Source organism: Solea solea, chromosome 19 (assembly GCF_958295425.1).
Source record: "Solea solea chromosome 19, fSolSol10.1, whole genome shotgun sequence".
Taxonomy (NCBI): Eukaryota; Metazoa; Chordata; class Actinopteri; order Pleuronectiformes; family Soleidae; genus Solea; species Solea solea.
Genome location: NC_081152.1, coordinates 503988 through 531956, shown reverse-complemented (window position 1 = coordinate 531956; position 27969 = coordinate 503988). Strand labels below are relative to the sequence as shown.

The 27969-nt window shown below is 40.0% G+C and overlaps 2 protein-coding genes across 3 annotated transcripts in view; one reads left to right on the top strand and one right to left on the bottom strand.

Moving 5' to 3' along the window:
- Nucleotide 1: 1 nt before the first annotated feature.
- Nucleotides 2-9858, top strand: LOC131446519 (uncharacterized). Its single transcript, XM_058617793.1, has 6 exons — nucleotides 2-507; nucleotides 875-2606; nucleotides 3512-3643; nucleotides 5957-6363; nucleotides 6596-6783; nucleotides 6862-9858. The coding sequence occupies exons 1-6, from the start codon at nucleotides 160-162 to the stop codon at nucleotides 7325-7327; spliced, it is 3273 nt and encodes a 1090-aa protein (XP_058473776.1). The 5' UTR covers nucleotides 2-159; the 3' UTR covers nucleotides 7328-9858.
- A 2997-nt stretch (nucleotides 9859-12855) lies between these two features.
- The window catches only part of ccni (cyclin I), a 32527-nt gene continuing 17413 nt past the window's right edge, over nucleotides 12856-27969 (bottom strand). For both annotated transcript variants that reach the window (XM_058616771.1, XM_058616769.1), the window contains 5 exons: nucleotides 16747-16875; nucleotides 16556-16657; nucleotides 16343-16475; nucleotides 15288-15517; nucleotides 12856-15021 (listed from right to left, as the gene is read on the bottom strand). In XM_058616771.1, the coding sequence (XP_058472754.1) occupies nucleotides 14845-15021; nucleotides 15288-15517; nucleotides 16343-16475; nucleotides 16556-16657; nucleotides 16747-16875 (771 nt within the window). In that variant the 3' untranslated portion in view covers nucleotides 12856-14844. The remainder of the gene's footprint in view (nucleotides 15022-15287; nucleotides 15518-16342; nucleotides 16476-16555; nucleotides 16658-16746; nucleotides 16876-27969) is intronic.

Sequence of the window (27969 nt, the reverse complement as noted above, 5' to 3'; positions counted from 1 at the left end):
CAGTGGGCGGTGCCTCATTCCTGCGTGACGGACGAGAAACAACTCCCCGAACTTTAGATTTTCACACAGACGGAGGAGGAGAGGAGAGGAGAGGAGAGGAGAGAAGAACCAGAACCAGGACCAGGACCAAGACCTGAGCCAGGCGCAGAGAGGAGGACCATGGCCGCAGAGTTGAGTCAGGACGCGGTCTTACTGTTCCTCCACAGCCGCGGAGGCTCTGCCAAAAACTCCGACCTGCTCCTTCACTTCAACCACTTTATCCGGAACAACGTGGACCGAGACCGGAACCGAGAACTCTTCAAAAAGTTCGTTAACACCGTGGCCACAGTTCGACAGGACGACGGAGTGTCTTACGTGGTTCTCAGGAAGAAATTCAGAGGTCAGGTCCCGGCGGCAGCAGCTCCAGCAGCGGGAGGAAGAAGCTCCGCCGCGCCGCCGCGACTCCCGAGGAGCACCGAGCCTTCACCGGAGCCTCCGCCGGAGAACAGCTACCTGAGAGCGACCACGGTGAGAGCAGAGAGCCGAGGAGAACACACACACACACACGTATGTCAGGTAGGTTAGTGGATTAGTCAGTGAGTTGGTAGTTAGACTGGTAGGTAGTCAGGTTATTTATTTAGGGGTTAGGGTTAGTTAGGTTGGTAGGTAAGTATATAAGGTTATAGTTTGGCAGGTAGATTGGTAGTTAAGCTGGTAGATTGGTTAGCAGGTAGGTAGTTAAGCTGGTAGTTTGGGAGGAAAGGTTGTCAGATAGGTAAGTTGGTGGTTTGGTTACTTAGTTAGTTTGCGGTCTGTTCATAAATATAAATAAATATGTTTCAGTTTTGCATCAATGTCACAACTTCTCACACTTTGTGTTTCTTTTCTTCCTCAGATAATAAAAGCAGCTTCTCAGGGAGAAACTACAGTTCTCCCTGCAGCTGGAATCATCCTCAACATCAACGCTGGAGTGGATTTTAACCAGAAGGTAACCAGGTCATCTGAGCCCAGAGGAGGAACCACAGCAGCTCCAGAGAAGATCCAGATCTCTGAACACCATGTCCGACACGAGTGCACCTCAGTGGGACAGCAGAGTCTGTGTTTTGGTCCACTTCCTGGAACCACAGTGGTGGATCCTGTAGTCAGAGAACATGGAGGAACCAGGCTGCTGCAAGATGTTCCTGCAGTCAGAGAACACAGAGGAACCAGGCTGCTGCAAGATGTTCCTGCAGTCAGAGAACAAGGAGGAACCAGGCTGCTGCAAGATGTTCCTGCAGTCAGAGAACACGGAGGAACCAGGCTGCTGCAAGATGTTCCTGCAGTCAGAGAACACGGAGGAACCAGACTGCTGCAAGATGTTCCTGCAGTCAGAGAACACGGAGGAACCAGGCTGCTGCAAGATGTTCCTGCAGTCAGAGAACACGGAGGAACCAGGCTGCTGCAAGATGTTCCTGCAGTCAGAGAACACGGAGGAACCAGGCTGCTGCAAGATGTTCCTGCAGTCCGAGAACACGGAGGAACCAGGCTGCTGCAAGATGTTCCTGCAGTCAGAGAACACGGAGGAACCAGGCTGCTGCAAGATGTTCCTGCAGTCAGAGAACAAGGAGGAACCAGGCTGCTGCAAGATGTTCCTGCAGTCAGAGAACACGGAGGAACCAGGCTGCTGCAAGATGTTCCTGCAGTCAGAGAACACGGAGGAACCAGGCTGCTGCAAGATGTTCCTGCAGTCCGAGAACACGGAGGAACCAGGCTGCTGCAAGATGTTCCTGCAGTCCGAGAACACGGAGGAACCAGGCTGCTGCAAGATGTTCCTGCAGTCCGAGAACAGGGAGGAACCAGGCTGCTGCAAGATGTTCCTGCAGTCAGAGAACACGGAGGAACCAGACTGCTGCAAGATGTTCCTGCAGTCAGAGAACACGGAGGAACCAGGCTGCTGCAAGATGTTCCTGCAGTCAGAGAACATGGAGGAACCAGGCAGAAGCAGGTGTTAGTCCCTCAGACCCTGCAGAGCAGAGAAGCTGGTCTCCATCAGGCTCCTCCTCCGGTTTCTTCTGTCGCTCCACGTCGATTCAGATACAGGCAGAGCTACAAAACTGCTGTTTCTCAAGATGACGATGAAGATGAAGAAGAGGAGGAGGTCACAGTGAGGTGTGGTTCAGCAGGAGGAGTGTGGCCCTCCATGGTTCCTCTAGAAGACTCAAGGAGGAACATATCTGTGTCTTCACCGTGCATCATAGAGTCGCCTGCACCTCCTTCTGTCACCTCTTCTTCTTCTTCATCAGAACGAATGCCCCCAAGGATCTTCATCCACGATGTGGAAGAGGAAACACTGCACCCACGTGAGTCAGGGGTGGAGCTTGGTCACATGTCCAGCAGACAGCGATGGCCTTCAGAGACAGAGCGTTACACATCATCTCCAGACCAGGAGCGCAGGTTCTCACAGGACCAGGGTGTTCACCTGGAACCTAGACCTCTTCACAGCCAGGCTGCAATACTGTCCTCGGGCCACAGCAGCGTCTTCTCCCCGTCTTCTGACGCCGGGTTCTCCAGCAGTGACTGGCCACCGTCCAGCACCTCCAGAGGATCAGCGTGGAACTGCAGCTACGAGGACCTGCAGGCTCCAGAAGGTACGACCGCAGTTTCTCCTTAATGACGTAAACAATCATCATCACAACAATCAACAAAAAGAAGAAACTTAACAAAAGACTGAGCTGATAAAACTCTGCGTCGCTTTAAGTCTACGATACATGTTCACGTCTTTATCTCAACAGGAAACTGAAGTCTGTGAACCTCTCACACACACACGCACACACACACACACTCTCCCACACACACACGCACACACCCGCACACACACACACACACACTCTCCCACATACACACACTCACCCTCTCTCTCACACGCACACACACACACACACACACACTCACACACTCTCTCTCACACACACACGCATACGCACACACACACACACACACACGCACGCATACGCACACACACACACACACACACACTCGCACACTCTCCCACACACACACTCACCCTCTCTCTCACATGCACACACACACACACACACACACACACTCACCCACACACTCTCTCTCACACACACACACAGGCATACGCGCACACACACACACAGGCATACGCACACACACACACACACACACACTCTCTCTCACACGCACACAAAAAGTAAAGTGTGTCTCACAGTGAGACAAAGACGTGAACGTGTTCTTCAGATATGAAAGATTTTTGTTGCTGTAACTTTATCTGTAATCCCTGTTTGTTGTGTATTTTATTGTTAGTTATTTGTGATGTGACTATTAGAACAGCAGCGATCAGCTGATGAAAGCTAATCTCTGTCAGCACATACAAAACAACATGATTGTACAAAATTGAATAAATCAGTTGAAGTTGTTTTGGAGCTCGACTGATTACGCTGTAATAAGAGGAAGCGTTGTCGTGGAAACGAGGTTGTTGTGTTCAGTTGTGAGTGTTAAATAACGCTGGATTTCTCTGCATCACCAGCTGGAACCACCATCCTGGAAGCTTTGCAACGAGCACAGAGGACCAATCTCACCGGCGCTAAACCCACAGCAGGCCGTCTCCATGACAACCAGGATTCTTCACTGCACGTGGTGCCGTGGCATCTCTCCACAGGTCAGAGTTTCTGTTTTTTTTATCATTAGACGTCTTTAAAGGAGCAGTTTATGAATTCAGATGATGCTGAATTCACTGAATTATGTCATCATATCTTCCCGACTGTTCCGTCACTTTGTTGATATTTAAAAGTAAAATGATGTCCTTACACTTCATGTTTCACGTCTTTGTCTCACTGTGAGACACATAGTCAGGTCCACTATATTCAGATTTTAACCCTAGTGGGAATTTTTGGGGGATTTGGTAAACTATACATTTTTGGAAAGGTTATTGTATTAGGAGTCAGAAAATCAATGTTTAATATAAATTATAATATCAAGACATCTGAATAAACTGGAATGTTGTTTTTAACTGCTTAACCCACACTGTAAGGGTCAAGGAATCCAATGGTGCTAGTTACACTGTACCATATTAACCCTTCAATGCATGTGTAAAAAATGACTCTGTGTGGTTGTTTTCTTGCAATATCTTCATATTCCAGCTGTTCTTAAAAAAGATTTTTTATATCACTCACTAAAACATTTTATCTAACACATGCACAGTAAGTATTGTCTTCATTTTACCTCAGACATAACAAATATGTTATAGGCCTACATTTCAACAACATATTTACAGTATACATATAGGACTACAGCTAACTAAGCTAGCTAATATTAGTATAGTGTGTGTCATATATGACTTTTGCTCCTCATACTTCTGATAGATAGTTGGTATTATATCACAATACACAATATTATATCAGCTGTGTCAACCCTCAAGAACATCGTTTTACATTGTTTTCTCCAACAATGCCAGACGGTTACTTTTTATGGTCACACCAGAACTTTCTCGTCTGTCGAAATAGTTCAAGAGTCAGTTTGAAATGGAAGCTATCACAGAGCATCATGAGCATCATGAGCATCATGAGCATCATGAGCAGTCAAGAGGGTACACGATACAACTGACAAGATCAAGGCAGCCATGCTCAGCCATGGAAACCCCTGTACCACTGAAGGTGACAACATGCACAATGTGATCACACAAGCCTACATCCCAGATGAGTATGTACAACAGATCTTGAATGCTGATGTCACTTGCCAGAGGTTGTATGAAGACTATGTGTCAGAGTGTATCAATGGAGATGTCAGTCTCTGGGCCCCTGTGAAGAAAGAGAACAACAAGATGTTCCTGTCTGGGAACAAGAAGATGACAGTGAAACTCAGAGACAATACTGTGGATCTGAAGGAGACCAAGGACGTGTTTGGAAGGCTGATGGTTGGAAGTTCTACTCACCAAGATGCAGTGGATACAGGAACTCAAGCCCTCACATCTACTGATCAGCCAAGTGGGAAGATAGCACTGGCTGATGCTATGGTGCTTGTGCAGAAGCTGAGCAAAAAAACAGTGACTGTATTGACAGTCAAGGATCTGAGTGTCTGCTTCAATGACAGACTGATGCAACTAACAAGAGATTATGATGAGATCATCCTCGTGTTGAAGAACATGTTGTGCAGATTGAACCACTGTGGCGGCCTTCCACGCATTGACTGGGGCTGACAACACAGGAAGGTTCCCCCCCGCATAGGCAAGGCAACCTGGCTGCAGGTCTACCTCAAAGCAGATGAATATATTGTCAAAGCTCTGCAGATGCTTTTGGATGAAGCAGATGTGACTGAAGCAATGCTGACAGCCCTGGAAGCCACTTAACGCTCTGAAGCAGCACATCATGAGATCCCCTGCAAAACGAGCACTTCAGACACGCTCTGATGACCACAGAGGTGTGTGTGTGTGTGTGTGTGTGTGTGTGTGTGTGTGTGTGTGAGAGCGAGCGAGTGTGTGTGTGTGTGTGTGTGTGAGAGCGAGTGTGTGTGTGTGTGTGTGTGTGAGAGGTTTACAGAGTGACACCAACTGTTGCTTCCATTGGACAAAATATCCATCTAACGCTGAGATAAAGCAGCAGACAGTTATAGACACAGCTGTGAAGGTTATTATTCCAGTTTTCAGTTTTGACTGTGAATGATCTTTGATGAGTTTATTAAACTTCACTGTTTGTCAGAAATATAAAGAGTGTGTTTGTACAAGTTTCAACAGGTCATGTGACAGAAACTGCAGCGTCTGTACATTTACCTGTTGTGACACGAACAAAAGACAAGTTCTGTCCTTAACTGTGTGTTTGCTCTGTGTGTGTGCGCACACGTGTGTGAGTGTGCGCACACAAGTGCGTGTGTGTGTGTGTGTGTGTATAATCGTCCACATCGCGATGCTTCGTACAAACACCTCGAGTAAACATGAGTCCTGGCTTGTTTGACACTCACTGACACTTTGACCTCACAGGTGACCTCTATGACGACCACGAGGAGGCGGAGTCGAGCGAAGGCTCCCCGTTCTCGTCTCTGATGCAGCACCCGCTGGTCACCAGGCGACTCAACAGCAGGACGAGGGACAGGATGTGTCGCAGCTTAGGAGCCGACCTCGACCAGCTCCTGCAGGAGGAGGCGAGAGGAGGAGGAGGAGGAGGAGGAAGTGAGGCGGCGCGACTGAACCGCCTGCACCTGCTCTCGTCCTCACTCAGCCTTCGTTACACACTCTCATCCTCCTCTCTGTCGTCCTGCTCCTCGCCTCCTCGCTGCCAGAGCCTCGGCAACCTGGTCGAAGGAGTGGATCGAGGAGGAGGAGGAGGCGGGGCCAGTCTCCCAACTGCCACTCCCACTGCTCACCACCATGAAAGCAGCAGTCGACAGGTGTGACAGAATCTGAAGTTTAAAAACCACACCAAACCTCATTGAGAAAATCACTGATTTTATCTCTCTCTCTCTGTGTGTGTGTGTGTGTGAGAGAGTGAGTGAGTGAAGTTTACAAACTTCAGTTTCCTGCTGTAAAGTCAAACAGTGATCTGATGTAGATTTTATTAGGTTTCAGTCTTAGTCTCAAACATGAACATGTCTGTCTGCCTGTCTGTCTGTCTGTTGTCAGTCGCTGGTTCCTCTGGAGCCGCGGGAACACGATTGGCTGGTGAAGGGGGCGTCGGGGGCGTGGCCTGACATCTACTCCCTGTTCAGAGAAGAACCATCTCTGCTGAACAAGCAGGACTTCATGTCGGGCTTCACGGTTCTGCACTGGATCGCCAAACACGGCGACCACAGAGTCCTCAACACGTTATGGTGCGTGATGGTCGCCTGAATCTCCGTGTTTGTGTTCACGTGTGACTGAAACATCACAAACACTTCTCTCTGCTTCAGGTACGGAGTTCAAAAGTCTGGTTTGATGTTTGACGTAAACGCCAGGTCCATGTGTGGCCACACCCCCCTCCACATCGCCGCCATCCACAGCAACAAGAACATCATGCAGCTGCTGGTGAACAAGTTTGAGGCAGATGTGAAGCTGCGGGACACGGCGGGAAAGAGGCCCTGGCAGTACCTGAGCGGCACCGCCCCGCTCGATGTCTTCCAGATGCTGGGGGCGCCGGCGCGAGCTGCTCTGGGCGGAGTCAAGAGAGCAGACGGCAGCTGGGATCATCATCAGCAGCAGCAGCAGCAGCAGCAGCGCCGCCGGCGCCGTCATCACTTCTCCACGGCCTCCTCTGGACAGCGGCCGCTGACCATCGCAGGGACCATCAGGGTCAAGAGGTCGTCGTCCATCGCCGCTTTACTCAAACACAAATCACTGCGACGCTTTCACGTCAGTAAATCTGACTCTTCCTTCTGAACATAATCCCGACTCACGGATTACGTCGGAAACATCACGAGCGCACGAACCACCTCAAAAATCATCTTTGGTTAAATTTCACAACGTTTACCTGAACTTTTAAATGGTCTCAAGGAGCCAAAGATGTTGAAAGAAAAGGGAGAGGAGGGGCCCCCATGAGAACAACGGAGAATTTAGTGAAAACCCCCCTAAATGTTAGGATTGGCTACGTTCAGAGACTTTCACGACACCAAACTAGGCCTTGTCCCACTAACGTGCCACTTTCTAGTTTCTAGAAACGCCCCTGCTAGCTTCTGCTGGTCCTTGTTAGCGTAGTTTTAAAGTTAATCAATTAAATTTTACTAACAAATGAAATAAAGCAAAGCTTAAAAAAAGCTTGTGACAAAAATAACATCAACAGGCTAGCTGTGGTATAGTTAGCTAGCTGTGGTATAGTTGGTTAGTTGTGGTATTGTTAGCTAGCTGTGATATAGTTAGCTGGCTGTGGTATAGTTGGTTAGTTGTGGTATTGTTAGCTAGCTGTGGTATAGTTAGCTGGCTGTGGTATAGTTGGTTAGTTGTGGTATTGTTAGCTAGCTGTGGTATAGTTGGTTAGCTGTAGTATGGTTAGTTAGCTGTGGTATGGTTAGTTAGCTGTGGTATAGTTGGTTAGCTGTGGTATAATTGGTTAGCTGTGGTATAGTTAGCTAGCTGTGGTACAGTTGGTTAGCTGTGGTATAGTTAGCTGGTGGTGGTATAGTTGGTTAGCTGTGGTAAAGTTAGCTGGCTGTGGTATAGTTAGCTAGCTGTGGTATGGTTAGTTAGCAATCTGTGGTATAGTTGGTTAGCTGTGGTATAGTTGGTTAGCTGTGGTATAGTTAGCTATCTGTGGTATAGTTGGTTAGCTGTGGTATAGTAAGCTAGCTGTGGCATAGTTGGTTAGCTTTGGTATAGTTGGTTAGCTAGCTGTGGTATAGTTAGCTGGCTGTGGTATAGTTGGTTAGCTGTGGTATAGTTAGCTAGCTGTTACTGTTGGTTTCTTCCAAAGTCAAATGTTTATGACGAGACATATTTTAAGTTCTAATTGTAAAACCTTGAGTTTGGCTAAGCCAGCTAGCATACAGGTAATGTTAACGTAATGCTACTTTTCCAGAGACAAATGATTCCGAACTCCTTATGACTAAATTATCAATGTATTAGCTTAAGTTGTAAAATGAACATCTTTTTAGTTAAGCTATTATAACTAACTGTGCTAGCTATGGACAGGTTAGCTAGCCATGGCTAGCCTTGAGTTATCTTAATATTTATGTCTCTCTATGTGAAAGTGTTGAACTCAGGAAAAATAGATAGTTGTTGTCTTTTAACTTTATAAAACCAACATTATGATCTACACTCACCTGTACTTGCTAGTTAAAGCAAATTTAGTATTCACTTCACTTTAGTATTCACTTCCCTAACACTAACACTAACACTATATAAATGTGTATATATATATATATACATGTACATATTTTTTAAACGTCAGCACAGCTGGTGAAATCTGAGCTTTAAGAAACTTTACACTCAGGGAGGCGTAAACATGTAAAGTTCTCTGTGTTTACAGATTATTTCCAAAACTTTCAAAAACAGTATTAACTTTAAAAAAAAGGTGATTTAATTAAAGCAATTAGAACAGAAAAATTCAGCATTTAATTGACAGTGAATCATCGTCGTCATTACTCCAGAAAACATTGTCATGTTTTTACTGGACGTGTGTGTGCGTGTGCCTGCGTGTGTGTGCGTGTGCGTGTGCGTGTACCTGCATGTGTGTGTGTGCGTGTGCGTGTGCGTGTGCGTGTGCGTGGAGAAGAAAAGACGCTGGAGGACGTACACGACGCTGCTGCTGTAACACAAGCTTCAGTTTCACATTCATTCATTCACAGACACAGACGACACCTGGACTCATTAATACATTATTTTCCTCACTGATTGACTTTGTTTCTTTTTTTTAGTTTTTAGTTTTTCTTCCACAGGTAAAAGCAGCTTTGTGGTCTCACAGGTGATTTTAAAGGGACAGTTCAGACACTTTTATCATGTTGTAAACTCAGGTGTAAAAATATCGTCGTTTGCGTTCATGTTTTTTTTTTTCCCCGACTTTTCAACTGGAACGCGGTGATGTCACGTCTGATTTTCGTTGTACATGGAATGCAGCGATCGTCTCTTAGCAACTACACATCCCATAATCCTGTGCTTTAGGCCCAGAGTTTAGACTTTATTATTTTATCACATTGCTAAGCCCCGCCCTCTCTGACCCTGAAGCCCACTTGTGTTTGGAGTTTGTTTTTTTGTTAGTGCCACACACAGGCCTGGCATATGTGTGATGATCTTAAACAAGAAACTAAACGAGGAACTTCATGGATTCATTTACAGTGTTTAACACCGGAGCTTAAGCTTTTATTGTGAAATAACTGATACTGTGCTACACACACACACACACACACACACACACAGAAACCTGTGGAATGTATAGAATGTCATGACATCATTAAATGAGCTCAGGATCCACCAGCAGAGATGTTACCGTGTGTGTGTGTGTGTGTGTCAGGTATTTCTCATGTTGTGAGGACATAAATCTGTTGTATAGTTAGGATTAGGTTAAAGTTAGGCCAGTGGTAGTTATAGTTATGGTTAAGGTTAGATTAAATTAGAAGAGATGGAAACCACTGTGTGTGTGTACTTAAATAACCAGTTTTGACCTTTAACCTCTGCCAACGCCGCTGACTTTCCCACAGCGTCAAACGACACTGTAATATTTACCTTTTATGACAAACTTTTACTCACAAAAAAAAGTCTAAATCTTCAATTTCTTGCCAGATTAACAATTCTCTTTTGTGAGTAAATCGCCACAAAAATGGGATTATTTCTTCAACATTTAATCTAAATAAAGATTTTATTTCACAGACAGAAACACAGAGAACACTGAAGCTGCTGCTGGATCAGAGTACAAAGTGTGTGTGTGAGCTTTTGTTTGAGCAGCGCGTGTGTGTGTGTGTGTGCGTGTGTGTGTGTGTGTGTGTGTGTGTGTGTGTGTGTGTGTGTGTGTGTGTGTGTGTGTGTGTGCAGTTGTGAAACTCGTAACTGTGACAGTTTCATCGTTCTCTAAAGTCTCAGCTGACAGCAGTTATGCAAACTTTATTAAAGAACTAAAAATAATCCAGTCACAGGATTGAATTTTGACATTAATTATGTTGTGTGTATATATATGTGTGTATGTGTATCACACATATATATATATATATATATATATATATATGTATATATATATATATATATATATATATATATATATATATATATATATACTATATATATATGACACACTACTTTAAGTTAAAGACACAGTTCATTAAAAAAGTATTGCATATTTTAACAGAATTAACAATAATTCAGTAAAAGAAAACACAAATGTGTGTTTGTGTTTTTCTGTTGAGTGAATAATGAAGTTAAACTCATTTTAAAAATTGTTGTTGTTGCCTAGTTACAAGGCGTGGTCACGAGGAAACAGGAAATGGCAGTTATAATAAAAAGAATTATGATTTTTGGCTCGTGCACTGTAAAGCTAAGCTAAAGGTAGCAGAGCAAGTTTAGTAAGAACATTTTATACAAACTAAATCTATAGATAAATGTTTTACTTTCTTTTTTTTCAGTATTTCAAGACCGCCATGTTGTTGAAAAGTTTGTATATTTTTAAAATATAAAATTATTTCTTATTGTTATTATTTCATATACCGTATGTGTGTATCAACCCACATTGCTCGCTGGGTGCTACTCAGTGTGGCAGCTCACTGCTCTTAATTCTAGGATGGGTCAAAATGCAGAGAATAATTTCCCTAAGGGGATTAATAAAGTATCTAAAATTAAAAAAATATATATTTTCAGTACACTCCCTGCCAGTTGGTGGCAGTATTGCGCCAAATGCACCGACATCAAATACACGAAGAAGAAGTTGAGTTTGCAAAGTGACTCGTGGATTTAGTGTAAAACAAACCTCGTTTCACTGAATTTAAGTAAAACAAAAACATAAATGTGACAGTAAAGTGAAAGTGAGTTGTGTGTGAAACAAAAGACTGTTAAATTGTGACGAACGTAAAGAGGTTAGGGTTACGCGGCGGCTTCTAGGACAGCGGTGCTAAAGCTACATGCTAGCTGCTAATAAAAGCGTCGCTGCGACGTCAAAACTTTTACTCTTTACGAAGATTAAACGTAAGATTCGCGTCAAACAAGAAGAAAAAACGTTTGTTATCGACATCTGGCGTCTTCATGTGACGCCGAGAAACGAGAGAAAAAGAAAAAACGTTTAATTATTTGAATAAAAACTTTTACTTCTACACAGCGACACCTGGAATGAACACTGCCACCTGCTGGTGAGTACGCAACACTGTTACTGGTACACAAGCACATCACTATAGTTTAGTTGAATAAAAGGGTTTTAGCCTTAACCCTGCTTTACTAAGATGTTGTTAAACCATCAGATACTTAAAACGACAGATTCTTGCTGTAAAAGTCACAAGTTCAACTCCGCCCCTGGCAGGTTGTACTCAATTCCCTTGTAAGTCGATTTGGATAAAAGTGTCTGCTAAATGACATGTAATGTAATGTAATGTAATGTAAAAATGCGATTAAAACACAAGGCGGCGCCAAAGATCCAGGTGTGGGAAATCACATCACTTCAGTTTTTATTTATTTTAAAAATGAAATCATTTTCATATGTGAAATATAGATGATTCTGTGTTTATTTAGTAATACAGTTAAGCATTGAATTAAAATTGAATTCTTTTAAAAATCGCAGGCTGAATTACGTGGTCATAGTTACATTAGTAACCAACTAACGTAAATAGATATTGTGATTGTGAAAGCTTCAGTTTGAGGAGAAAAGCGTTAATTAAATTATGTGTAAAATCAGACACAGTTTTTGTTGCTATTTTAATTTAGAGAATTCTTTCGATTAAAAAAAGTGCTCTGTGTTAACTGTACAGCTAGTCTGTAACTTCTTGGATTTTGAGCTAAAGTATGAAAGTGTAAACAATGTGTCTGAAACTTTCACTTTACATTCCATGTTTTCACACACGGATGAGAGTCGACTCACTGTTTTATTTTGAAAACCGGATGAACACGGAGAAACCAGTAGTTACTTTGCTGCTTTTTGAGGTGAGAAATGACACTGAATTACAGTGGAATTGGGATTAAATTTGCCATATATTTTTGAATCAAGTTTCACTTTTTAACACGAGTTACTGTCAAATTACTATATTTTTTACAACAATATGGAATAATTTCAAACAAAATCCTTCAACCCTGAAATAGAGAAATACACCTTATCATTATTGAGATGTTTTAAAACTGAAGGGGTTAGGGTTAAGGATTAAAAAAACCTTTTATATATTTTATGATTACATCATAACCAGTTAAATCAAGTTCTTGCGTGTTGCGACCTTTGACCTCTTATAGCTGCTTTCTTTCTGCAGTAAATCAGTAAAAGTAGAAACATGAATGAAGACGATAGAGCAGAGTCAGTTTTCACTGGTTTTCTCTTTATTCATTTATTTATTGATCGTGGTGCGTTCAGGGACCTGCAGCCGTTCATTAACCAGCAGCCGCCGCAGCAGGAACAACAGAGCTTTTTGTGACAGGAATAAAAATATCTTATTAAAACAGAACTTAGAGAAATACAGAGTCCTTTTTATCTTTTTTTTGTTGTTTTAAACATCAGAGTTTTTGTGCTGACAACTCAAAAACAAACAAACATAAAAACCCACACATTTCTGTCTCTTTGATTAATATTTAAAATCAAAGTTTTTAGAAGTCCACAACATTTTTAACCCGGTTCTTCACAGGAGGACGGGTTCTGGGTTTGACTGTCGTCATGGCAACACAAGACTCTGTAAGACGAGTCTCTGTGGATTCATAGGAGAGGTGCCGAGTGGGCGGAGCCAACAACAAAGGTGAACCCTGCCCACTGAGAGGCTGTAACAGTAACTCTATTAGTCACGTGTTTTGTTAAAGAGGCGACAGACGACTTCTACGTAAGACCAGAGCTGAACAATTCATCGCAATTTTCATATGTCTGCTGTTTTTAGCAATTAGAAAAATCCCTAAATGTTACAAACAGCTCTCATCCTGGTTTTTAACAGTGTTCATATTTTAACGTTACTTCAAATTATTTACACTGTAAACAGGAGCTTGGTTTAAAAATATCACATTAACATATTTTATCGACGTTGTTCATTCCTCGTAAAAAGAGAGTTTAGTTGTGTCGCGATAGAACCACTGCGTTAAAAATGCAATAGTTTCCTAAATAGCAATTTTCTTTAATGGTTCTATCATATTACACATTTTTTTCTACTTAAAATATACTCACCGTTAACAGAAAACTGCCAGAAAAACTAAACACAAATCTTTCGCAGTGTAAATCGTGTTAAAAGCCAAATTGCCCAAACACAAAAATTCCGCATAACGACGAAAAAATACATTTAAAATCACTGGAATTAAGCTGTTTTGGTCGCACTGTTGTTAATTATTAGCTTTAAGCAAAAAAAACTTGCATAAAACAAACTAAACACAAATGAATCAAACAACGTAAAAAAAAAAAACAATTCCACGTTAACACATTTACACGACAAAAATTTAAAGTAAAAGTCGTCTGTCCCAGCTTTAAGATCACAAGCGTCTACAAACTAAACAACAATCAAAAGTGCACTTTTATTTAGAATAAACGCATTTTTTTTCTATCAGGGCAAAGAAACTACAGATCGTCGTCGTGGTAACATTCATACGTTTGATTTAGATTGTACAGAAAAACGTGCAGCAGTGATTAAAAACATAAATATGTTAAAAAACAACAAATATAAGATGACAAACACACACGCACACACCGCGGTCACGTTGTTCTACGTTAGTTTAGGTTTTTTTTGGAAGGCAAATTTTTCTACTCAATATTTTATATATTTTTTTAGACCTTTTTTGTGATAATTATCATTATTATCATTATTATTATTATTCAGAGTCGTAGCAGCAGCAGGTTTTTGTGTTTTTTTGGGGCTCTGTTTTCCTGCTGCAGGAGACAACGTCAGGTCACGTGATCGTGTTTACAGTGCAGAAACTAAAAAACATCTCAAATGCCGCTGTTGTCGTCATTTTCTCAATAGCTGCCTCTGTATTGCTTTTTTAAAATGATAAATTTAAGTTCGGACACTATTCTTTTTCTCCGACTTTGTCAGAGGAGTTCGTCACTGCTAATGTCGCGTTCCATTTGTACTCGGAACTCGGAGCAACCTCGACAATCTTAATGTGGCAGCGTCTTGTATCGTACACAGCGCTCGCATATAATTTACAGTAAATCAGTCGTACGTGACGTCACGCTGTTTGAACGCGAAAATAACCCCCGAGTTCCGATGTAAATAAAACGCAGTATAAACTGAACGATTTCTTACGCAACAGAGAAATGGACGACGGCGGCGGTTGAGATGGTTTTTTTTTGCTAACGGCTTCCTGTTTGGTTGTTAGGAGGCACCGACTTCCTGCAGAGGTGGGCAGGGGGAGGAGCTTCCTTCCTGTCGTGACAACAGTACACATGTTACTGGAGTCGCCCCCTCCTGGACAGTGAGAGAGGCGGTGACGTCTTCGTTGTAGAGGCGCTTGATGCCGTCGTAGAAGTCGTCCACTTCCATGTCCTCCACCTACACACACACACACACTCAATATTAAAGTGGACTAATTTGCTTTAAGGTACAGTTCAGAATAATAGAATCTACGTCTTTATCTCACTGTGAGACAAACTGAGCCCAAATGACAAAAGCAGACATTTGAACTTAGTGATTGAGGCAGCAGTGTGTGTGTGTGTGTGTGTGTGTGATGTTAAAATCACTGGTTTTCTCCCTGGACTTTGGTGTGGGAGAGTGAGTGAGTGTGTGTGTGATCATGAGTTGACGCTGGTGGGCGTTACCTTGCGTTTGGCCGAGGCCTTGCAGCGCAGCACGACCTTCAACCGGTTACGATGGTGGACGTCGTTATGTGGAGAGAGCAGTGCTGGGAGGCTGCTGTCTGTGGACGAGGAGGAAGAGGAGGAGCTCTGTGGTGGAAGTCCCGCCTCCTTCTCCTCCTCCGCTGCTCCTGTAGGTGTTTGTGGTGGAGCAGAGGAGGAGGAAGTGGAGCTGGTGGAGGTGATGATGGTCCCTGGAGAGGAAAATATTAATAACATTAATTTAACTTCCTCTGAACCAAATGAAATGCAATAATCAATATTTGTATCACTTAAAAAAACACTTTTAAGGTCAATTTCTCAAGAAACTAGAAATCTAAACAAACAAATGATTATTTTAACATAAAACCTGACTTTTTGATTCAGTAAATAAAGGTTTCATTATCCTGATCCGTGGTTTAATTATTTAATTACATTAAATTTAGCAGACGTTAATTATTTAATTACATTTACCACTTCTGTTGAGCATTAGGATTAGACAGACACTTAGAAATGTTTTATTCTCCTGTGTTATCGTTTTAATAGAAATGAAGGCCTAGTTTTTAGATGAGCGTATCTGTCACGATTACAACTCTAAATCTACATTTTTTACTTTATTAATCCCCTTAGGGAAATTATTTGTCTGCATTTAAACCATCCTAGAATTAGGAGCAGTGGGCTGCCACACTGAGTAGCACCCGGGGAGCAATGGGGGTTGGGTACCTTGTTCAGGGGTACCCCAGCCCTTTTCACCTGGTGGGGACTGGAACCGGCGACCCTCCAGTTACAAGCCAAGTTCCCTTTCCACTTAATAATAATAATAATAATTTACTATAATAAATAATATTTATTTTATTAATAATACATCTAATAGTTGTTTGGTCCATAAAGTCTTTTGTTTTTAGCTGCACAGAAGAAATGAAAGATAACAAAAAATCATGGATGTTATCGTCTAAGACAAACTAAAAACATAATAACTGCATGTTCACAGTTATCATGCGCAGACGTGTGGCTCCCTCTACAGGCAGCAGTGGTTTTACCAAGTGAGGCAGCAGCGAGCGGCTCCTGCAGAGGACGGTAGATGTAGACAGTGTTTGGAGGCAGAGAAACTCTCAGACTGGACAGACGACGAGCCACAAACTCTCGACTCCGGATCAACTCAGAGCTGTTAATCTGACACAGCAAGAGAGACAGGGTGAGTCACATGATCCTCAATGACCAATCACTGCTGCTGCTGTCTGTGAGTCAGGTACCTGTGCCCTCCTCAGCAGGTCCATGGTCAGGAGCAGCCAATCGGGACAGCAGGTCTCAAGCTCCAGGGTGATGAGGGTCAAGGCCAGCATGGATCCTCTGAGCTACAGGAACACACATAAAACACGGAGCGGCTCAATGGACCGAGTCCAGCGGAGACTAGAGGGCGAGACAGGTGTGTGTATGTATGTACCTGTAAAAGGCTGTGGTCAGACAGACAGTGGTAAAGTCTCTTTGTAAGCAGAGCCAGGTGCTGAGACCGGTTCAGTCCCAACACAGCGTCCACAGACCCAGAGCGACACAACACCACCATCGCATGGAACTAAGACACCAGAGAGAGCGACAGGACAGCTGAGACACCAGAGAGGACTTTTTTTGTCACATTTTGGACGACATACTAAATTATGACTTTTTTGTCACATTTTGGACGACATGCTATAGTATGACTTTTTTTGTCACATTTTGGACGACATACAAACCTATGACTTTTTTTGTCACATTTTGGACAACATGCTACAGTATGACTTTTTCGTCACATTTTGGACGACATGCTACAGTATGACTTATTCGTCACATTTTGGACGACATGCTATAGTATGACTTTTTTGTCACATTTTGGACGACATGCTAACCTGTGACTTTTTTGTCATATTTTGGACGACATACAAACCTATGACTTTTTTTGTCACATTTTCGACGACATGCTACAGTATGACTTTTTTGTCAAATTTTGGACGACATGCTATGCTATAGTATGACTTTTTTGTCAAATTTTGGACGACATGCTATATAGTATGACTTTTTGTCACGTTTTGGACGACATGCTATAGTATGACTTTTTTGTCACGTTTTGGACGACATGCTATAGTATGACTTTTTTGTCACGTTTTGGACGACATGCAAACCTATGACTTTTTTGTCACGTTTTGGACGACACGCTATAGTATGACTTTTTTGTCAAATTTTGGGCGACATGCTATAGTATGACTTTTTTGTCACGTTTTGGACGACATGCTATAGTATGACTTTTTTGTCAAATTTTGGGCGACATGCTATAGTATGACTTTTTTGTCACGTTTTGGACGACATGCTATAGTATGACTTTTTTGTCAAATTTTGGGCGACATGCTATAGTATGACTTTTTTGTCACGTTTTGGACGACATGCTATAGTATGACTTTTTTGTCACGTTTTGGACGACATGCAAACCTATGACTTTTTTGTCACGTTTTGGACGACATGCTATAGTATGACTTTTTTGTCACATTTTGGACGACATGCAAACCTATGACATTTTTGTCACATTTTGGACGACATGCTATAGTATGACTTTTTTGTCACGTTTTGGACGACATACTATACTATGACTTTTTTGTCACATTTTGGACGACATGCTAATCTATGAGTTTTTTGTCACATTTTGGACGACATACTATACTATGACTTTTTTACCAGATTTTGGACAACATACTTTAATGTCTTTTTTGTCACATTTTGGACGACATGCTAACCTGTGACTTTTTTGTCATATTTTGGACGACATACAAACCTATGACTTTTTTTGTCACATTTTGGACGACATGCTACAGTATGACTTTTTTGTCACATTTTGGACGACATGCTAAAGTATGACTTATTCGTCACGTTTTGGACGACATGCTATAGTATGACTTTTTCGTCACGTTTTGGACGACATGCTATAGTATGACTTTTTTGTCAAATTTTGGACGACATGCTATAGTATGACTTTTTCGTCAAATTTTGGACGACATGCAAACCTATGACTTTTTGTCACGTTTTGGACGACATGCTATAGTATGACTTTTTTGTCACATTTTGGACGACATGCTATAGTATGACTTTTTTGTCACGTTTTGGACGACATCCAAACCTATGACTTTTTTGTCACGTTTTGGACGACATGCTATAGTATGACTTTTTTGTCACATTTTGAACGACGTGCTAATCTATGGCTTTTTTGTCACATTTTGGACGACATGCTAATCTATGACTTTTTTGTCACTTTTTGGACGACATGCTATAGTATGACTTTTTTGTCATATTTTGGACGACATACTAAAATTTGACTTTTTGGACGACATGCTAACCTATGACTTTTTCGTCACATTTTGGACGACATACAAACCTATGACTTTTTCGTCACATTTTGGACGACATGCTATAGTATGACTTTTTCGTCACATTTTGGACGACATACAAACCTATGACTTTTTCGTCACATTTTGGACGACATGCTATAGTATGACTTTTTTGTCACGTTTTGGACGACATGCTATAGTATGACTTTTTTGTCACATTTTGGACGACATACTATACTATGACTTTTTTGTCACATTTTGAACGACATGCAAACCTATGACTTTTTTGTCACATTTTGGACGACATACTATACTATGACTTTTTTGCCAAATTTTGGACGACATGCTATACTATGACTTTTTTGTCACATTTTGGACGACATGCTATAGTATGACTTTTTTGTCACGTTTTGGACGACATGCTATAGTATGACTTTTTGTCACATTTTGTACGACATGCAAACCTATGACTTTTTTTCACGTTTTGGACGACGTACTAAAATATGACTTTTTTGTCACATTTTGGACGACATGCTATAGCACGACTTTTTTGTCACGTTTTGGACACATGCTATAGTATGACTTTTTTGTCACGTTTTGGACGACATGCTATAGTATGACTTTTTTGTCACATTTTGGACGACATACAAACCTATGACTTTTTTTGACACGTTTTGGACGACATGCTATAGTATGACTTTTTTGTCACATTTTGGACGACATGCAAACCTATGACTTTTTTGTCAAATTTTGGACGACATGCTATAGTATGACTTTTTTGTCACATTTTGTACGACATGCAAACCTATGACTTTTTTGTCACATTTTGAACGACGTACTAAAGTATGACTTTTTTGTCACATTTTGGACGACATGCTATACTATGTCTTTTCTGTCACATTTTGGACGACATGCAAACCTGTGACTTTTTTGTCATATTTTGGACGACATACTAACCTATGACTTTTTTTGTCACGTTTTGGACGACATGCTATAGTATGACTTTTTTGTCACGTTTTGGACGACATGCAAACCTATGACTTTTTTGTCACGTTTTGGACGACATGCTATAGTATGACTTTTTTGTCAAATTTTGGGCGACATGCTATAGTATGACTTTTTTGTCACGTTTTGGACGACATGCTATAGTATGACTTTTTTGTCAAATTTTGGGCGACATGCTATAGTATGACTTTTTTGTCACGTTTTGGACGACATGCTATAGTATGACTTTTTTGTCAAATTTTGGGCGACATGCTATAGTATGACTTTTTTGTCACGTTTTGGACGACATGCTATAGTATGACTTTTTTGTCACGTTTTGGACGACATGCAAACCTATGACTTTTTTGTCACGTTTTGGACGACATGCTATAGTATGACTTTTTTGTCACATTTTGGACGACATGCAAACCTATGACATTTTTGTCACATTTTGGACGACATGCTATAGTATGACTTTTTTGTCACGTTTTGGACGACATACTATACTATGACTTTTTTGTCACATTTTGGACGACATGCTAATCTATGAGTTTTTTGTCACATTTTGGACGACATACTTTAATGTCTTTTTTGTCACATTTTGGACGACATGCTAACCTGTGACTTTTTTGTCATATTTTGGACGACATACAAACCTATGACTTTTTTTGTCACATTTTGGACGACATGCTACAGTATGACTTTTTTGTCACATTTTGGACGACATGCTAAAGTATGACTTATTCGTCACGTTTTGGACGACATGCTATAGTATGACTTTTTCGTCACGTTTTGGACGACATGCTATAGTATGACTTTTTTGTCAAATTTTGGACGACATGCTATAGTATGACTTTTTCGTCAAATTTTGGACGACATGCAAACCTATGACTTTTTGTCACGTTTTGGACGACATGCTATAGTATGACTTTTTTGTCACATTTTGGACGACATGCTATAGTATGACTTTTTTGTCACGTTTTGGACGACATCCAAACCTATGACTTTTTTGTCACGTTTTGGACGACATGCTATAGTATGACTTTTTTGTCACATTTTGAACGACGTGCTAATCTATGGCTTTTTTGTCACATTTTGGACGACATGCTAATCTATGACTTTTTTGTCACTTTTTGGACGACATGCTATAGTATGACTTTTTTGTCATATTTTGGACGACATACTAAAATTTGACTTTTTGGACGACATGCTAACCTATGACTTTTTCGTCACATTTTGGACGACATACAAACCTATGACTTTTTCGTCACATTTTGGACGACATGCTATAGTATGACTTTTTCGTCACATTTTGGACGACATACAAACCTATGACTTTTTCGTCACATTTTGGACGACATGCTATAGTATGACTTTTTTGTCACGTTTTGGACGACATGCTATAGTATGACTTTTTTGTCACATTTTGGACGACATACTATACTATGACTTTTTTGTCACATTTTGAACGACATGCAAACCTATGACTTTTTTGTCACATTTTGGACGACATACTATACTATGACTTTTTTGCCAAATTTTGGACGACATGCTATACTATGACTTTTTTGTCACATTTTGGACGACATGCTATAGTATGACTTTTTTGTCACGTTTTGGACGACATGCTATAGTATGACTTTTTGTCACATTTTGTACGACATGCAAACCTATGACTTTTTTTCACGTTTTGGACGACGTACTAAAATATGACTTTTTTGTCACATTTTGGACGACATGCTATAGCACGACTTTTTTGTCACGTTTTGGACACATGCTATAGTATGACTTTTTTGTCACGTTTTGGACGACATGCTATAGTATGACTTTTTTGTCACATTTTGGACGACATACAAACCTATGACTTTTTTTGACACGTTTTGGACGACATGCTATAGTATGACTTTTTTGTCACATTTTGGACGACATGCAAACCTATGACTTTTTTGTCAAATTTTGGACGACATGCTATAGTATGACTTTTTTGTCACATTTTGTACGACATGCAAACCTATGACTTTTTTGTCACATTTTGAACGACGTACTAAAGTATGACTTTTTTGTCACATTTTGGACGACATGCTATACTATGTCTTTTCTGTCACATTTTGGACGACATGCTAACCTGTGACTTTTTTGTCATATTTTGGACGACATACAAACCTATGACTTTTTTTGTCACATTTTGGACGACATGCTACAGTATGACTTTTTTGTCACATTTTGGACGACATGCTAAAGTATGACTTATTCGTCACGTTTTGGACGACATGCTATAGTATGACTTTTTCGTCACGTTTTGGACGACATGCTATAGTATGACTTTTTTGTCAAATTTTGGACGACATGCTATAGTATGACTTTTTCGTCAAATTTTGGACGACATGCAAACCTATGACTTTTTGTCACGTTTTGGACGACATGCTATAGTATGACTTTTTTGTCACATTTTGGACGACATGCTATAGTATGACTTTTTTGTCACGTTTTGGACGACATCCAAACCTATGACTTTTTTGTCACGTTTTGGACGACATGCTATAGTATGACTTTTTTGTCACATTTTGAACGACGTGCTAATCTATGGCTTTTTTGTCACATTTTGGACGACATGCTAATCTATGACTTTTTTGTCACTTTTTGGACGACATGCTATAGTATGACTTTTTTGTCATATTTTGGACGACATACTAAAATTTGACTTTTTGGACGACATGCTAACCTATGACTTTTTCGTCACATTTTGGACGACATACAAACCTATGACTTTTTCGTCACATTTTGGACGACATGCTATAGTATGACTTTTTCGTCACATTTTGGACGACATACAAACCTATGACTTTTTCGTCACATTTTGGACGACATGCTATAGTATGACTTTTTTGTCACGTTTTGGACGACATGCTATAGTATGACTTTTTTGTCACATTTTGGACGACATACTATACTATGACTTTTTTGTCACATTTTGAACGACATGCAAACCTATGACTTTTTTGTCACATTTTGGACGACATACTATACTATGACTTTTTTGCCAAATTTTGGACGACATGCTATACTATGACTTTTTTGTCACATTTTGGACGACATGCTATAGTATGACTTTTTTGTCACGTTTTGGACGACATGCTATAGTATGACTTTTTGTCACATTTTGTACGACATGCAAACCTATGACTTTTTTTCACGTTTTGGACGACGTACTAAAATATGACTTTTTTGTCACATTTTGGACGACATGCTATAGCACGACTTTTTTGTCACGTTTTGGACACATGCTATAGTATGACTTTTTTGTCACGTTTTGGACGACATGCTATAGTATGACTTTTTTGTCACATTTTGGACGACATGCAAACCTATGACTTTTTGTCACGTTTTGGACGACATGCTATAGTATGACTTTTTTGTCACATTTTGGACGACATGCTATAGTATGACTTTTTTGTCACGTTTTGGACGACATCCAAACCTATGACTTTTTTGTCACGTTTTGGACGACATGCTAATCTATGGCTTTTTTGTCACATTTTGGACGACATGCTAATCTATGACTTTTTTGTCACTTTTTGGACGACATGCTATAGTATGACTTTTTTGTCATATTTTGGACGACATACTAAAATTTGACTTTTTGGACGACATGCTAACCTATGACTTTTTCGTCACATTTTGGACGACATACAAACCTATGACTTTTTCGTCACATTTTGGACGACATGCTATAGTATGACTTTTTCGTCACATTTTGGACGACATACAAACCTATGACTTTTTCGTCACATTTTGGACGACATGCTATAGTATGACTTTTTTGTCACGTTTTGGACGACATGCTATAGTATGACTTTTTTGTCACATTTTGGACGACATACTATACTATGACTTTTTTGTCACATTTTGAACGACATGCAAACCTATGACTTTTTTGTCACATTTTGGACGACATACTATACTATGACTTTTTTGCCAAATTTTGGACGACATGCTATACTATGACTTTTTTGTCACATTTTGGACGACATGCTATAGTATGACTTTTTTGTCACGTTTTGGACGACATGCTATAGTATGACTTTTTGTCACATTTTGTACGACATGCAAACCTATGACTTTTTTTCACGTTTTGGACGACGTACTAAAATATGACTTTTTTGTCACATTTTGGACGACATGCTATAGCACGACTTTTTTGTCACGTTTTGGACACATGCTATAGTATGACTTTTTTGTCACGTTTTGGACGACATGCTATAGTATGACTTTTTTGTCACATTTTGGACGACATACAAACCTATGACTTTTTTTGACACGTTTTGGACGACATGCTATAGTATGACTTTTTTGTCACATTTTGGACGACATGCAAACCTATGACTTTTTTGTCAAATTTTGGACGACATGCTATAGTATGACTTTTTTGTCACATTTTGTACGACATGCAAACCTATGACTTTTTTGTCACATTTTGAACGACGTACTAAAGTATGACTTTTTTGTCACATTTTGGACGACATGCTATACTATGTCTTTTCTGTCACATTTTGGACGACATGCAAACCTGTGACTTTTTTGTCATATTTTGGACGACATACTAACCTATGACTTTTTTTGTCACGTTTTGGACGACATGCTATAGTATGACTTTTTTGTCACGTTTTGGACGACATGCAAACCTATGACTTTTTTGTCACGTTTTGGACGACATGCTATAGTATGACTTTTTTGTCAAATTTTGGGCGACATGCTATAGTATGACTTTTTTGTCACGTTTTGGACGACATGCTATAGTATGACTTTTTTGTCAAATTTTGGGCGACATGCTATAGTATGACTTTTTTGTCACGTTTTGGACGACATGCTATAGTATGACTTTTTTGTCAAATTTTGGGCGACATGCTATAGTATGACTTTTTTGTCACGTTTTGGACGACATGCTATAGTATGACTTTTTTGTCACGTTTTGGACGACATGCAAACCTATGACTTTTTTGTCACGTTTTGGACGACATGCTATAGTATGACTTTTTTGTCACATTTTGGACGACATGCAAACCTATGACATTTTTGTCACATTTTGGACGACATGCTATAGTATGACTTTTTTGTCACGTTTTGGACGACATACTATACTATGACTTTTTTGTCACATTTTGGACGACATGCTAATCTATGAGTTTTTTGTCACATTTTGGACGACATACTTTAATGTCTTTTTTGTCACATTTTGGACGACATGCTAACCTGTGACTTTTTTGTCATATTTTGGACGACATACAAACCTATGACTTTTTTTGTCACATTTTGGACGACATGCTACAGTATGACTTTTTTGTCACATTTTGGACGACATGCTAAAGTATGACTTATTCGTCACGTTTTGGACGACATGCTATAGTATGACTTTTTCGTCACGTTTTGGACGACATGCTATAGTATGACTTTTTTGTCAAATTTTGGACGACATGCTATAGTATGACTTTTTCGTCAAATTTTGGACGACATGCAAACCTATGACTTTTTGTCACGTTTTGGACGACATGCTATAGTATGACTTTTTTGTCACATTTTGGACGACATGCTATAGTATGACTTTTTTGTCACGTTTTGGACGACATCCAAACCTATGACTTTTTTGTCACGTTTTGGACGACATGCTATAGTATGACTTTTTTGTCACATTTTGAACGACGTGCTAATCTATGGCTTTTTTGTCACATTTTGGACGACATGCTAATCTATGACTTTTTTGTCACTTTTTGGACGACATGCTATAGTATGACTTTTTTGTCATATTTTGGACGACATACTAAAATTTGACTTTTTGGACGACATGCTAACCTATGACTTTTTCGTCACATTTTGGACGACATACAAACCTATGACTTTTTCGTCACATTTTGGACGACATGCTATAGTATGACTTTTTCGTCACATTTTGGACGACATACAAACCTATGACTTTTTCGTCACATTTTGGACGACATGCTATAGTATGACTTTTTTGTCACGTTTTGGACGACATGCTATAGTATGACTTTTTTGTCACATTTTGGACGACATACTATACTATGACTTTTTTGTCACATTTTGAACGACATGCAAACCTATGACTTTTTTGTCACATTTTGGACGACATACTATACTATGACTTTTTTGCCAAATTTTGGACGACATGCTATACTATGACTTTTTTGTCACATTTTGGACGACATGCTATAGTATGACTTTTTTGTCACGTTTTGGACGACATGCTATAGTATGACTTTTTGTCACATTTTGTACGACATGCAAACCTATGACTTTTTTTCACGTTTTGGACGACGTACTAAAATATGACTTTTTTGTCACATTTTGGACGACATGCTATAGCACGACTTTTTTGTCACGTTTTGGACACATGCTATAGTATGACTTTTTTGTCACGTTTTGGACGACATGCTATAGTATGACTTTTTTGTCACATTTTGGACGACATACAAACCTATGACTTTTTTTGACACGTTTTGGACGACATGCTATAGTATGACTTTTTTGTCACATTTTGGACGACATGCAAACCTATGACTTTTTTGTCAAATTTTGGACGACATGCTATAGTATGACTTTTTTGTCACATTTTGTACGACATGCAAACCTATGACTTTTTTGTCACATTTTGAACGACGTACTAAAGTATGACTTTTTTGTCACATTTTGGACGACATGCTATACTATGTCTTTTCTGTCACATTTTGGACGACATGCTAACCTGTGACTTTTTTGTCATATTTTGGACGACATACAAACCTATGACTTTTTTTGTCACATTTTGGACGACATGCTACAGTATGACTTTTTTGTCACATTTTGGACGACATGCTAAAGTATGACTTATTCGTCACGTTTTGGACGACATGCTATAGTATGACTTTTTCGTCACGTTTTGGACGACATGCTATAGTATGACTTTTTTGTCAAATTTTGGACGACATGCTATAGTATGACTTTTTCGTCAAATTTTGGACGACATGCAAACCTATGACTTTTTGTCACGTTTTGGACGACATGCTATAGTATGACTTTTTTGTCACATTTTGGACGACATGCTATAGTATGACTTTTTTGTCACGTTTTGGACGACATCCAAACCTATGACTTTTTTGTCACGTTTTGGACGACATGCTATAGTATGACTTTTTTGTCACATTTTGAACGACGTGCTAATCTATGGCTTTTTTGTCACATTTTGGACGACATGCTAATCTATGACTTTTTTGTCACTTTTTGGACGACATGCTATAGTATGACTTTTTTGTCATATTTTGGACGACATACTAAAATTTGACTTTTTGGACGACATGCTAACCTATGACTTTTTCGTCACATTTTGGACGACATACAAACCTATGACTTTTTCGTCACATTTTGGACGACATGCTATAGTATGACTTTTTCGTCACATTTTGGACGACATACAAACCTATGACTTTTTCGTCACATTTTGGACGACATGCTATAGTATGACTTTTTTGTCACGTTTTGGACGACATGCTATAGTATGACTTTTTTGTCACATTTTGGACGACATACTATACTATGACTTTTTTGTCACATTTTGAACGACATGCAAACCTATGACTTTTTTGTCACATTTTGGACGACATACTATACTATGACTTTTTTGCCAAATTTTGGACGACATGCTATACTATGACTTTTTTGTCACATTTTGGACGACATGCTATAGTATGACTTTTTTGTCACGTTTTGGACGACATGCTATAGTATGACTTTTTGTCACATTTTGTACGACATGCAAACCTATGACTTTTTTTCACGTTTTGGACGACGTACTAAAATATGACTTTTTTGTCACATTTTGGACGACATGCTATAGCACGACTTTTTTGTCACGTTTTGGACACATGCTATAGTATGACTTTTTTGTCACGTTTTGGACGACATGCTATAGTATGACTTTTTTGTCACATTTTGGACGACATACAAACCTATGACTTTTTTTGACACGTTTTGGACGACATGCTATAGTATGACTTTTTTGTCACATTTTGGACGACATGCAAACCTATGACTTTTTTGTCAAATTTTGGACGACATGCTATAGTATGACTTTTTTGTCACATTTTGTACGACATGCAAACCTATGACTTTTTTGTCACATTTTGAACGACGTACTAAAGTATGACTTTTTTGTCACATTTTGGACGACATGCTATACTATGTCTTTTCTGTCACATTTTGGACGACATGCAAACCTGTGACTTTTTTGTCATATTTTGGACGACATACTAACCTATGACTTTTTTTGTCACGTTTTGGACGAC